General features: G+C 41.5%; 1 protein-coding gene across 10 annotated transcripts in view; it reads left to right on the top strand.

The window, feature by feature from the left end:
* phldb1b (pleckstrin homology-like domain, family B, member 1b) overlaps positions 1-13,270 on the top strand; it is a 63,007-nt gene that overhangs the window by 6,187 nt on the left and 43,550 nt on the right. For 3 of the 10 annotated variants that reach the window (XM_058080691.1, XM_058080690.1, XM_058080687.1), the window contains exons 1-4: positions 4,547-4,745; positions 6,004-6,096; positions 7,541-7,664; positions 8,464-8,634. In XM_058080691.1, the coding sequence (XP_057936674.1) occupies positions 4,716-4,745; positions 6,004-6,096; positions 7,541-7,664; positions 8,464-8,634 (418 nt within the window). In that variant the 5' untranslated portion in view covers positions 4,547-4,715. Of the gene's footprint in view, positions 1-4,544; positions 4,746-6,003; positions 6,097-7,540; positions 7,665-8,463; positions 8,635-11,662; positions 12,057-13,270 lie in introns of those variants that run through there. The other 7 variants (XM_058080689.1, XM_058080688.1, XM_058080685.1 and 4 more) reach the window with 6 other exon arrangements.

The following is a 13,270-nucleotide window of genomic DNA, read 5'->3' as shown; positions in this document are numbered from 1 at the left end:
TTCATGACAAAACCTTTCCACTGGCTGCTCCCATATTCTTTATACTCAACAGCACAGCATACACGCTATGTCCATCTACTGTACTGCTATCTCCATCTACTGTACCACTATCTCCATCTACTACTACGTCCATCTACTGTACTACTATGTCCATCTACTACTATGTCCATCTACTGTACTACTATGTCCATCTACTGTACTACTATCTCCATCTACTACTACGTCCATCTACTGTACTACTATGTCCATCTACTGTACTACTATGTCCATCTACTGTACTACTATCTCCATCTACTACTACGTCCATCTACTGTACTACTATGTCCATCTACTGTACTACTATGTCCATCTACTGTACTACTATCGCCATCTACGACTACGTCCATCTACTGTGCTACTATGTCCATCTACTACTACATCCATTTACTGTACTACTATGTCCATCTACTGTACTACTATGTCCATCTACTGTACTACTATCTCCATCTACTACTACGTCCATCTACTGTACTACTATCTCCATCTACTACTACGTCCATCTACTGTACTACTATGTCCATCCACTGTACTACTATCGCCATCTACGACTACGTCCATCTACTGTGCTACTATGTCCATCTACTACTACATCCATTTACTGTACTACTATGTCCATCTACTGTACTACTATTTCCATCTACTACTACGTCCATCTACTGTGCTACTATGTCCATCTACTACTACATCCATTTACTGTACTACTATGTCCATCTACTGTACTATCTCCATCTACTGTTATACCCATCTGCTGTAGTAGTATGTCCAGCTACTGTACTACTATCTCCATCTACTTTGACTTGTGTCAATGTGACCAAGACTGAAGAATAGAATGGATGTAAATAGCATTAGCAGTGCTAGCATTAGAGCCGCGCTAGTGAGACACTGGGATTTTTCAAAACAGCAGGCTTTGTTAATTTCAGTTGTAAGATCAATGTCTACATCAACAAATGGAACTGTTGAATGGTATTGTTTGTACACTATGGCTGCCAGGAAATCTCTCGTAGAGACAAGCTGATGTGGTTAGCGTCGGTGATTCCCAGCAACAGAAACATGAACGTTAAATATCCGCCAAACTGTTGACGAAGCCAGAAGCGGAGCGCTCTCATCGGGAATGGTACATTCATGTCGGACACACTATGCCTGTACTCAGTAAACACAGACCTACATTACCACTCTTTCAGTTCAGGGGTCTCCAGCCAGTAGATCATCAGCTACCAGTTGCTCCTAACTAGTTCTCAATTAGCTCTCCAAAGACTTTATTCATTTATTACAACTCCTATATCCACTATATATTAAAAAGTGAGGTTCAGCAATAGTCTAGCGTACTTGGGACTGTGACCAATCACAGTGCTTGGAGGCATGCCGTGGGTGGAATACATTAAAACTGACCGTTTTGGAAAGATAGTGGAAGATCTAGAAAGCTTCCTGTGCTGGTTATTGTTTGTAGTCTATAGTCTATAGTCCACAACTCAATACTAAGGGTGTAAAAATGGGCATAATAGGTCCACTTTAATACCGACATAAACCTCTTTCTGGCTGTGGTTAATCATGAATTAACTATTGACAAAATGTGATTAACTTGATTCCAGACATTTTTCAAAACACATCCCCTTTGCCTGTTGTGCAAAAAAAACAAAAGGATGTATTAATACATCTTTGGGATGGTGCGTTTGGGTTTATAAAAACATATAAATACGTTGTTGGTATTGAATGAGGTAATCACAATTCAATATCTCAATCGACTGACATCTACATGTGTGTGTGTGTGTGTATATATATATATAAACATGCATAAAACATTCATGTATTTTCCAGTGTGGGTTTGTTGCTGGAGAAAGTGTGGGATGGCAACACAATGTTGTTGTTGTTGTGTGTGTGTGTGTGTGTGCCGCACTATTGAAATGTGTTTACTGCATTTCTGTGGCTGCTCTCTAAAAAGACAAAGTATCATTTTGGTGTCAGCACAAACAAACGCTGCTGCTTGTGTCGGCAGACTGCAGAGTCATGTGATTTAAAAAAAACGCCTCCAGTGAGTTTGTCTAGAATTATGCTTTTTTTTATGCTGCAAGAACTCTTTCCTTCAGCAGTGTTGACTGATGGAGCTGTAACTTGTCCACCTTCAAGAATAAAAGTCATCTTTCACTGCTCTGATGCCATAAGCGCTGTTCCATGCGCCGTATGGCTAAAGGGCCAGGTGTGTTTACCTGCCGGGCTTCTTCACCACCACTCAAAGATCTTCTCTTTGTCTCTGCTCAACGATTCGAACTCTGTTCAAAAAGCAAAGCATCCAGCTGCCTGAAAGCTGCCATGTAGGCACGCAAATACGATTTGTCAGCGTGTGGTCAGGAATAGCAGAAACATTTGTTCTGCACCATGGCTTTCTACACCTTGTGCAGTGTCTTTCAGTGTCTTTCATGAAACTGTGTGAAAATGGCTTATCACGAGACGGGACGAGAATTTAAGATGAATTTTAGGAAAAGTACAATTTAAAAAGTACAAACAAAACATAACTGGACAAGCATATGTTTTTATTTAGCCGAGTCACAAAACCACGACAGCGGTTTTGGAATGCTTATTGTCCACAATTGCTGCTAAATGATATAGTAATTGTTTGACACAAATAAGCCACTGTTATGATAGTGATGAATTATAATGCTTTCATGCTGCAAAGAATTGGCCTTGTATTTTCTCACAACACAGTAACTACTTTAAATGTATGTGTCTTGGTCGTTAGTTCCTCAGTAACTACTCTAAATGTGCAGTATGTGTATTGGTCATTAGTTCCTCAGTAACTACTCTAAATGTGTGTGCCATAGTCATTAGTTCCTCATTAACTGCTCTAAATGTACAGTATGTGTCTTGGTCATTAGTTCTTCAGCAACTACTCTATACGTATATGTCTTAGTCATTAGTTCCTCAGTAACTACTCTAAATGTATATGTCAGTCATTAGTTCCTCAGTAACTACTCTAAATGTACAGTATGTGTCTTGGTCATTGGTTCCTCAGCAACTACTCTATATGTATATGTCTTAGTCATTAGTTCCTTAGTAAATGTACAGTATGTGTTTTGGTAATTAGTTCTTCAGTAACTACTCTAAATGTATATGTCAGTCATTAGTTCCTCATTAACTGCTCTAAATGTACAGTATGTGTCTTGGTCATTAGTTCTTCAGCAACTACTCTATACGTATATGTATTAGTCATTAGTTCCTCAGTAACTACTGAAAATGTATATATCATAGTCATTAGTTCCTCAGTAACTACTCTAAATGTACAGTCTGTGTCTTGGTCATTGGTTCCTCAGCAACTACTCTATATGTATATGTCTTAGTCATTAGTTCCTTAGTAAATGTACAGTATGTGTTTTGGTCATTAGTTCATCAGTAACTACTCTAAATGTATATGTCTTAGTCATTAGTTCTTCAGTAACTACTCTAAATGTATGTGTCTTGGCCATTAGTTCCTCAGTAACTACTCTAAATGTATGTGTCTTGGACATTAGTTCCCCTGTAACTACTCTAAATGCATGTGTCTTGGTCATTAGTTCCTCAGTAACTACTCTAAATGTATGTGTCATAGTCATTAGTTCCTCCGTTTGTTTGTTTGTTTCCGCTTTTTCCTGATTACGGAGTCGCTACAGCGGATCTTTTGATCCGCATTCTGATTTTTGGCTTGCACACTTTATATTCCGGATAAATACCAATGATGCTTACTAGTGGAGATTTGAACCCGGGGCTTTTGTCACTCGCACGTCACTCACTGACGCTGGGGACACCAAGGTAGGTTGGATTGCAAAAGCCAGCTTTTTGTCTTTTACCTTAGTGCATTTGTAGCCGCTAGTCCCATGCAAAACATGCTAAATTTGCTCAGTACAGTAGTGTTAATCCTGCCTCATTGGAGTGTTTCTTTTCTTTATTGGTTATCGGAGCAATTTTCAATGTTATTGAATTTATGGGTATGACATCATCATTAATAATAAATTATTTATCATAATTAATTATGAATTAAAATAAATAATCCTGTCGGCGTAGGTGTAGCCCTACTTCATAGCCATAGGAGGTCTACATGAAGGGTGGAAATAATGAAGGCTATGTGGTTTGATAGAACAGGTATCAACACTACGGATTAGCTGTCGAGATTGCCATGATGAATGAAATGGTGGAAATGAGGAGGGTAGAGCTGCACCACTTACATTTATTTTAAAACTACTGTTCAGTTGAAACTAATATTGGTCCCTTCAACGCATTTTCAAGCTCAGACTTTTCCTTTATTTTGAAAAAATGTCCAACCGTGACACTAAAGTATTAAACGGAATAGAACAGTGTGTCGTTACACCTCCCATGCAGATATAATTGAACCTTTCATGTGTACATGTGTCTTTCAATTATGTTTTATAGTACCCTTTCTTCCCTGTGCTCTTTTCTCTCCCTCTCTCTTTCACACACACACACACACATGCACGCACACACACACGCTCACCAGTCTTTCCCCTTTGGTGTGGAATGTAAGTGTGAGAAGAGGAGCAAGCAGCAACAGGTCGTCCTGCTGAGAGTTAGTGTCTAAGTCTAAGCTGCTGGAGACAAAGGGAGACATTTCCACACGGCAGGGAGCAATGCTGTCTTATACTGAATACATGTCTTCCATGGACTGGTATTGAATTGAATGGAGGCAGGTGATGGAGACTTTGCTGGACAAGTGGAAGAAGGTAGACTCATGATCATTTTCACATTAGCATATCAAAGTTAAGATGTGCTTTTTCACTATTGAACGGAATCTTTGTTCCGTCTGGAGAGGAAATGCTGCCGTTCACTCCAGGCAAGAGAACATGACCAGCATACTTTGCTGTCCTAGATCACTGCCTGGCCTACAGAATATGCTTCACCTCTCTGTTTTTCTATTTATTCGGAGTATATGCAGCCTGTGTGTATGAGTACAGTATCTAAGAGATCATGGACATGTAGGCTATCGTGTCCGTGTGACAGCAGGCAATTGGCTGACTTCCATTCAACGAGCACCAAGAGATTTAAATATGCCTTTAAGTTGACGCCTTACCTCCTTTGTGGCCAGAAGGACACGCGGCTAAATACCTCTTACCATCTGCTGTGTGTGTGAGTGTGTGTGTGTGTGTTGACAGGTGCAGCAAAAAGCAGGAATCACTGTTGTATTTATACAATAGTTGAAAATGACATCAGGTAGAAGAAGGCAGTATGTGTAGAAAATAATACACGTATATTTCCATCTAGAGAAGGTAATATGTGTAGGAAATACGGGTGAATGAACTGAAAAGCTGTACGGAAAAGTGGGAAGTTTGGTAAATGTGTGTCAAGTTGTTGTTGGGGCTGCACGGCGAACGAGTGGTTAGCGTGCAGGCCACACTTCTAGGAGACCCGAGTTCGATTCCACCCTCGGCCATCTCTGTGTGGAGTTTGCATGTTCTTCCCGTGCATGCGTGGGTTTTCTCCGGGTACTCCGGTTTCCTCCACATTCCAAAAACATGCTAGGTTAATTGGCGACTCCAAATTGTCCATAGGTATGAATGTGAGTGTGAATGGTTGTTTGTTTATATGTGCCCTGTGATTGGCTGGCCACCAGTCCAGGGTGTAGGCTCCAGCACCCCCGTGACAGTCGTGAGGATAAGCGGTAGAAAATGAATGAATGAATGAATGAATGAAGTTGTTACACTCAAAGTTACACAGAAAAGCCGTCATTTGTGGAATGTCAAAAGGAGTGATTTGGTGTGGGAATAATTTGAATGGGCTGAGATGTGGAATGAAGGGGAAATTTGGGGTTTTTGGAACATGTAAGAATAGATCTAGATCGCCTCTATGTCATGAATGATTGAATGCTTTGCTGTCGGAACGCTTGGAATTGAATTGACAATGTGGAGTCATATGTATTCATCACAGTAACGGGAATTCCTCTTCCATTCAGCAGAATGATCAATATTTCATTTCCTCACACAGGATGTTCATGTGAGCCAAGGAGATGCAGACGTCTCAGTGGACATGGACCATCTGAACAGGAACATGCCGGAACGTGGAGCACAGAGCCAGCAGGTGCTGAAGGCTGAAGCGCTTTTGAGAGGGAATATGGGTGTGAACTGGAAATGTTGGTGGGAATATAGAAGGGAATATGATGGGTATATGTGTAGAAATTGGGAATATAGTTGGTAATATGGGAGAATATATGTGTGGTAATTGGGAATATGGAAATAAATATGAGTGGGAATTGTGAATATGAGGGGAATTATGGGGAGGGAATATGAGTGGGAATTGGAAAAATGTGAGAGAATATGGATGGGAATAGTGGTGGGAATTTGGGAGGTAATTGTGAATATTGGTGGAAATTGAGAATATAGGAGGGAATTTAGAAGGGAATATTAGCGGGAATATGGGTGGGAAGGCTCCATTCAGACAGCATTCCCATGTTTTCCTCATATGTGACCTGTGTCTGATTTGCTTAGAGCTAAGAGTACAATTCCAGGCCTATTTTGAAAGTGGTCATAGATGGGATGTTTATGGGATGCTGGCATCGTACATCCTACGTATGTATAGTGTACATCATTAAAAGGCAACAAAGTCACCTTTCATCAGTAAAATCCAAAGAAAGAGAAAAGAGTGAGGGGGAAAAGAAGATATTTTGTAACCAACTGCTCACGTCCATGTCCCACAGTTCCTGACGTCACAGCAAGTTCCCATAAACCGCCAAAGCTAAAATTCTTCCTTTCTAATCTCCAACACAAAATGGTTTGCTTAAGGACACGGTGAAGGTTGAATCCAGTAGCACAAAATGTGGCAGGACTGAGAGGGTGGAGTGTGGCCATGTTTACTTGTGCTAAAATGTCTGCGATCTACATGTCTACCTTTCTACCTATCTATTTATCTACCTATCCATCTACCTGTCTATCTATCTACTCAACACTTCCTGTTTACGCTGGGACAGGACAATACGAGCCAAGCAGCAGCGATCTTGCCATCACTCCCAGTAACCCCTCACCTCCTTTTCTCACAATACCTACCAGCGACACAGTCTCGCCAATCCTCTTATGCTTGAACCCACTCCACCCACTCAGATGATCCTATTAGCAGGCACAGCCAATGCTCACACACATTAGCTTGAAAGCTGGGACACTCAAATGCTAGCTTTTTTAACCAATTCCACCATATTCCCAAATATTACATTCAGTCCCCATTAACAGTAATCCCTGTATATGGTTTATGTTGGGTAATTGGTTCTACACCCAACTGTGATAAGTGAATTTCCCCAAAGTAGGAATCCTTATTTACAAATGGAATAGTTTGGTAGTCAGAGCACAGATGACTTGTTTAGCACCTTCTAAATACACTTCCATCTAAATAGACTTATTTTACATTATTAGACATCACTGATCTGGTGACTGGGAGCGGAAGATCACACCAAGTGAAGTTGTAGCATCACTGATGTGTTACCTTACATGATCCAGTAGGACGCATCTTTCTAATGCTTGCTTCTCCTGTCCAGAGCACTCCACTGGGTCTGATGGAGACCGGAAAGGGACTGAAGTTCCAGGCGGAGCGGCCTCATCTGGTCAGTCTGGGGAGTGGCCGCCTCAGCATTGCCATCACTCTGCTACCTCTGCCTGAGGGTGAGATGACTTTTAAACACATTCATCATGTCACATAAGCACTTCTACAGATGCACACGTGCCCTGATACTTATGGTGTTTACGTCATATGATTTATGGGAGGGGGGGGGATCGCAAGAACCTGTAAGAATATATAGCAAATGATGAATGATAGCAAACAGATGAATTCATCACACAACAAATTAAAATGAAGTGGATCAATATATTGCCACGTGCATGCGTGTCCCTCGCCTCCAAACAGGCAGGAAGAGATGTCTTTCTTGTTTCATCTTTCATGTTTCATGCTTCCTTCTGCACCACAGATACATGCATGTCCTGTAGGGCTGTCACGAGACACTCACTTCACAAGATCTACGAGATGAGACCCAAGAAAAGTAGAAGGAAAAAAATAATCCAGCATTCAAAGAAATGCTGCAAACGTTTGACAGACGTGCCTGTGAGAACATACAGTATATGTCACAAACACCAATTCTGCAACTTTACAGTTTGAAATATATCAAATATTGCATTCTGATCATATATTGGGGGTGTCACAAGGCACTCAGTTCATGACAAAAGGGCTCACTCCATTCAGGCAGTTGTTCTATGGAACAAAATGCTGAAACAATGCACAGGGTGAACTCTCTCCATGTCTATTTCACACATGACACTATAATGAGGCCGACAAATTATCAAGTTCATTTTCATTTACTATGTGAACTTGTATGATCTTTTGACCCCCCTCCCCCACACTGTCCTTACCCACTGTCCCATACAGTATTTACACATTGCGTGTTTCATGCGTTCCTCTTCACCACAGGCCGGACAACAGTAGGTCGTGGTGCCATGGACATCAGCATCCAAGGCCCCGGAGTGGAAGAGCAGCATTGTTACCTGGAGAATAGGTCAGGGGTCATCACGCTCCACCCATGTGGGAACCTTTGCTCTGTTGATGGAGTCCAGGTGACGCAGCCCATTCGCTTGTCCCAAGGTAGGAGTCCTAAATCTCCATGGAAACATTGTTGTGGTGCGATATGAATATGAACATCATGAACGTGGCTGAGACATGGTGGACTTCAGGTCTCAAAATGGCGTGCTGCAGGCCACAGGTTATTTTGTGGCCGCCCTCCTGATGTGAAGGTAGAATGTAAGTGTGTGCAGGAAGAAAGTTTCCTCTGGCCATTGGTTTCAGCACCTTGTTCCACAGAACAACGGCATGAATGGGAGTGAGGCCTTTTGTCAGTCATACAGTCTCTTTGTCTTGATGGGTGGAGGCGGGGCTGTTAGCATACACACAGAAGAGTGCCGAAGAGCGTATTGTCTCGTCCCATGAGTGTCTGAGTGAGAGACAGGACAACGAGAGCTACGATTAAACTGAAACTTGCTGATGCTACCCTATTGCAGTCTGCTGTGAGTGTCCCCCCCGCCCCCAGGAAAGGGACACTTATCAGGACTTTATCAAGTGCAAGGACGGCTTCTAGCATTATCGGGGCTGGTTGACACGGAAATGCAACTGAAGGAACTTGTTTTGGAGACAAGCAATCTCGAGTCAGTGTGACATTCATGTGTAACTTAACAGATGTACACACAGTACACACATACACATAGAGTACACAGAGTACAGTACACATAGAGTACATGTATGTTCGTGCATCATCACAACTCCCCTTAACAAACCATGTGTTCATAACATTCTTCCAACTATGAGCTTCTTCATTTCTCATAAGCAACACTGAACAGGGCGGGGGTCACTTGACAAAACACCAACTATCATCGCAGTCACAAATAAATATTTATCATCCTCCCTGAAAGCAGCGCTATTATCTTGATGTTTTAGGCAAAACAAGATATTCACACGCATCGGCTTTGACTTTGGAAATCACCCATCCTCGTGTTTGCCTCTTTTCTCGTTTGTGTTTGGTCTAACACATTATTTCATTCACTTTATGTAAACCACAGCCTTTCATCAGCTCACACAATAATCCTTACTTGCAGCCTTAAAAATGACTTGCTATTGAACTACTACTAATATGCATCCATGTATTATTCCGTCATTTAACTTTTTTGTCTCATAAATTAACCTGAATAAAGTGGGATGGTAATTTTCTAATAGGGATGGAAGAAATCTGCAGTGTGTAGCAAAACATAGTGTATATGGTTCATATGTGGTTTATGCAGTATTGAAGGAAAAGAAAGAAGGAACGGTAAAAATGAAATAAAGCCAAAAGAATAAATGAAATATGAATATAGAATGTAAAAGATAAATGGAGTAGACAATCAATGAAAGGAGTAAAAACGTGAGAGAATATTGCTTGAGCAGGGATGACGGACAAACAACTGACTAATAAGGCTAAATAACATGAGAATAAAGACAATCAAATAAGTTGAAATACATAGATTGAATAAATAAAACGTATAAATCAATGGAGGGTGCATCATGATCAATGAATAAAGAAAACAACATCATTTATTGATAGAGTCAGCGTCGATAGTTTATAGTAACAGTTAATATGGTCGCTAACATTGGAACAGATCAGTAAATGTACTGGCTCCATCTTGAGACTGGACAGCTAGGAAGCTTAACTGGATCTGTCCAAAGACGAATCAGGAGCTGGAACACTTCCAGACGACTCACAGAGGAAGCCAAGCGTGTCATACCTTCACCTGACTCACAAAAAACATCAGCGCTTACGAAGGCAAATGTGACAACTCATCCTTTGTCATCGTGCTTCCCCTTCTGTCATCACGTCATAAGTATCAGTAAATATACGTGTGGGAAGAAGTACTTTAGGCAGTGGATGACAACTGTGTTTACTCAGTATTTCCCTAAATAAAAAGTATGTTTGGGGGGGACAAAACATACACAGATATACAGTAGTGTGAAAAGTTTCCCCCTGTCCTGCTGCACAACCCAAGTTGCTTTCAGCTGGAGGTCACCAACAGATGGCCCTCAGCATAATTCATGTTTCCATTCATCACAGCAAGTCTTCCGGGTCCTGAAGCATCAAAACAGCCCCACACCATTACACTACCACCACCATATTTTACTGTTGCTATGATGATCTTTTTCTGAAGGTCATGCCACAGCATCTCAATAGCATTCAGCTCAGGAATTAGACAAGGCCACTCCAAAGTCTTCATTTGGTTTTTCTTCAGCCATTCAGAGTTGGACTTGCTGGTGTGTTTTGGATCATTGTCCTGCTGCACAACCCAAGTTGGTTTCAGCTGGAGGTCACCAACAGATGGCAGAAGATTCTCCTTCAGTAGAATCCATACTTCCATTTATCACAGCAAGTCTTGCAGGTCCTGAAGCAGCAGACCATCACACTACCACCACCATATTTTACTCTTGCTATTGTATTCTTTCTCTGAATTACCAGATGGCATGGGACACACACCTTCCAAATAGTCCAACTTTTGTCTGGTCAGACCAGAGTATTTTCCCAAAGGTCTTGGGGATCATCAAGGTGTTTTCAGGACAAATGGAGACCATCCTTAATGTTCTTTTTGGTCAGCAGTGGTTTTGGTCTTTGAAGTCTGCCATGCAGGCTGTTTTTGCCCAGTGTCTTTATTATGGTGAAGTCATGAACACTGACCTTAATTGAGGCAAGTGAGGCCTGCACTTCTTTGGATGTTGTTGTGGGGTCTTTTGTGACCTCCTGGATGAGTCGTGGCTGTCTTGGGGATATTTTGGTTGGCCGGCAGCTCCTGGGAAGGTTCACCATTTGTGGATAATGGCTCTCATTGTGGTTGGATGGAGTCCCAAAGCTAAAGTTAAAAGTTAAAGTTAAAAAGCTGTGTTGAGTTGTGTTGTCATTGACTATTATTTAAAAGAGTTTGATGAGCTGAAATATTTACAGTAGGTGTGATGAACATGCAGCAAAAATTTAAAAAATCAGGAAGCGTGCAAACACCACTGTATATATTGTACATAGACTGTGTAGAGGTGTTCATGGTCAAATGTTAAAAGTATAGTAAGGTTAGCACGGAGCACCCTCCGGCCCCCCCACCCCCACCAATCCCCCAGCAGCAACTCGTCGCCCCGTGTCTTGTAAATGCTAGTGACGCCCCTGCTTCGACTCCTCCTCTTTTTCCTTCTTTTTCTCTTCTTAGGCTGACATTTAACATGATTCTTACTTGCTTACTCATCACAAGACGCTGCTTTTTCAAGGCTTTGAAAAATAATGTCATTTGCGTTTAGTGGTGTCGCTGGTGTGATTCTGGAACAAAGACTGGAATGAGACTATAAAGACGATGAAAGGACTCTAACGTTGCGTTTTTCTAACTACTACCTTTGGATGATACCGAGACTTTTGTACATTCATCTAAACAATTTGGGATTATCAACTCTTAAAACCATCAACACTGACGATGATTCCTTTCAGGTAGACGTCTTTCATTCATCCCGCTGAAGTAAGTTCTTTAAAAAAAATCATTCTTGACTTCTCACCTTCTTTCCTGCACTCTTTCTGGTACCATACCATCCTTGTTACTCACTGGTATAAAGTCATCTTTTCTGCGGTGTTATACAGCCAAGTGTAAAGTACGGTGGCCGACAGTAGCAAACTCACAGTAGCGTCAACACACGTAAGAAGAAAATGTTGCAAATTAAATTATCTGCAATCACACAAATGCAAAGAAAAAATGAGCCAAAAGCCCAAACACATGCTTGAGACGTATTCACTGAACAAATCAGATGATAGCTAGGCCACCAGGAAGGGAACCAGGCTACCGGGACATTAGCTAGGGAACCACGAAGTTAGCATGGCTTCTGGAAAGTTAGCCAGGATCTCAGGAAGTAGACCAGACAACCACAACGTTAGTGGGCTTCTACAAAGTTAACCAGGCTAGCAGGAAGTTAGCTAGGAAAGCAGGAAGTAAACCAGGTTTCCAGGATGTTAGCTAGGCAACCAGGAAGTTAGGCAGGGTAGCAGGAAGTAAACCAGACAACCATGAAGTTAGCTTGGCTTTTACAAGGTTAACCAGGCTAACAGCAAATTTGATAGGCTGGCAGGAAGTAAGTCAGACATCCATGAAGTTAGCATGGCTTCTACAAATGGAACCAGAAAGTAAGCCAGGCAAGCAGGAAACAAACCAGACAACCAGGAGGTTTGCCAGGTCAGCAGGAAATAAACCAGGTAAACAGGAAGTTAGCATGGCTTCTAGGAAGTTAGCCAGGCTAGCAGGAAGTTAACTCGTCTACCAGATTTGAGAGTAAGGATTCAATAAGTAATCCAAAAAATATTTTTAAGTTTAATTTATTTAAAAAACGTAGACTGCCATAAATACATTTGGCATTACTTTTTTTTATTTTGCACTACTTGGTACAGACATAATAGCAGGACTGTGTGTGAATGTAACTCTGTAAGGGAGTTGGCAGTGTAAGCGTGATCTTAACACTCCTGCTCTAACAGAGAATAAGACCATGTAGCAGGAGGGACCAGTCAGTGTTGCCAACTCATTTAGTGGGCCTTCCCATTACCACCATCTTTATCAAAGCCACTTTTTCTGCTCTTATTGGACACTTTTGCAGACTCTGCCTATGACTGTATGTCATAGGACGTTGTTTCCTACTGTACATTTAATTCATTCCCACGTGCTTGAACATTGCCCGTGCACGTATGCAA

This window comes from Doryrhamphus excisus, chromosome 8 (assembly GCF_030265055.1).
Source record: "Doryrhamphus excisus isolate RoL2022-K1 chromosome 8, RoL_Dexc_1.0, whole genome shotgun sequence".
Classification (NCBI taxonomy): domain Eukaryota; kingdom Metazoa; phylum Chordata; class Actinopteri; order Syngnathiformes; family Syngnathidae; genus Doryrhamphus; species Doryrhamphus excisus.
Note: the sequence above shows the minus strand (reverse complement) of the source record. Positions and strands in the feature narration are given on the sequence as shown.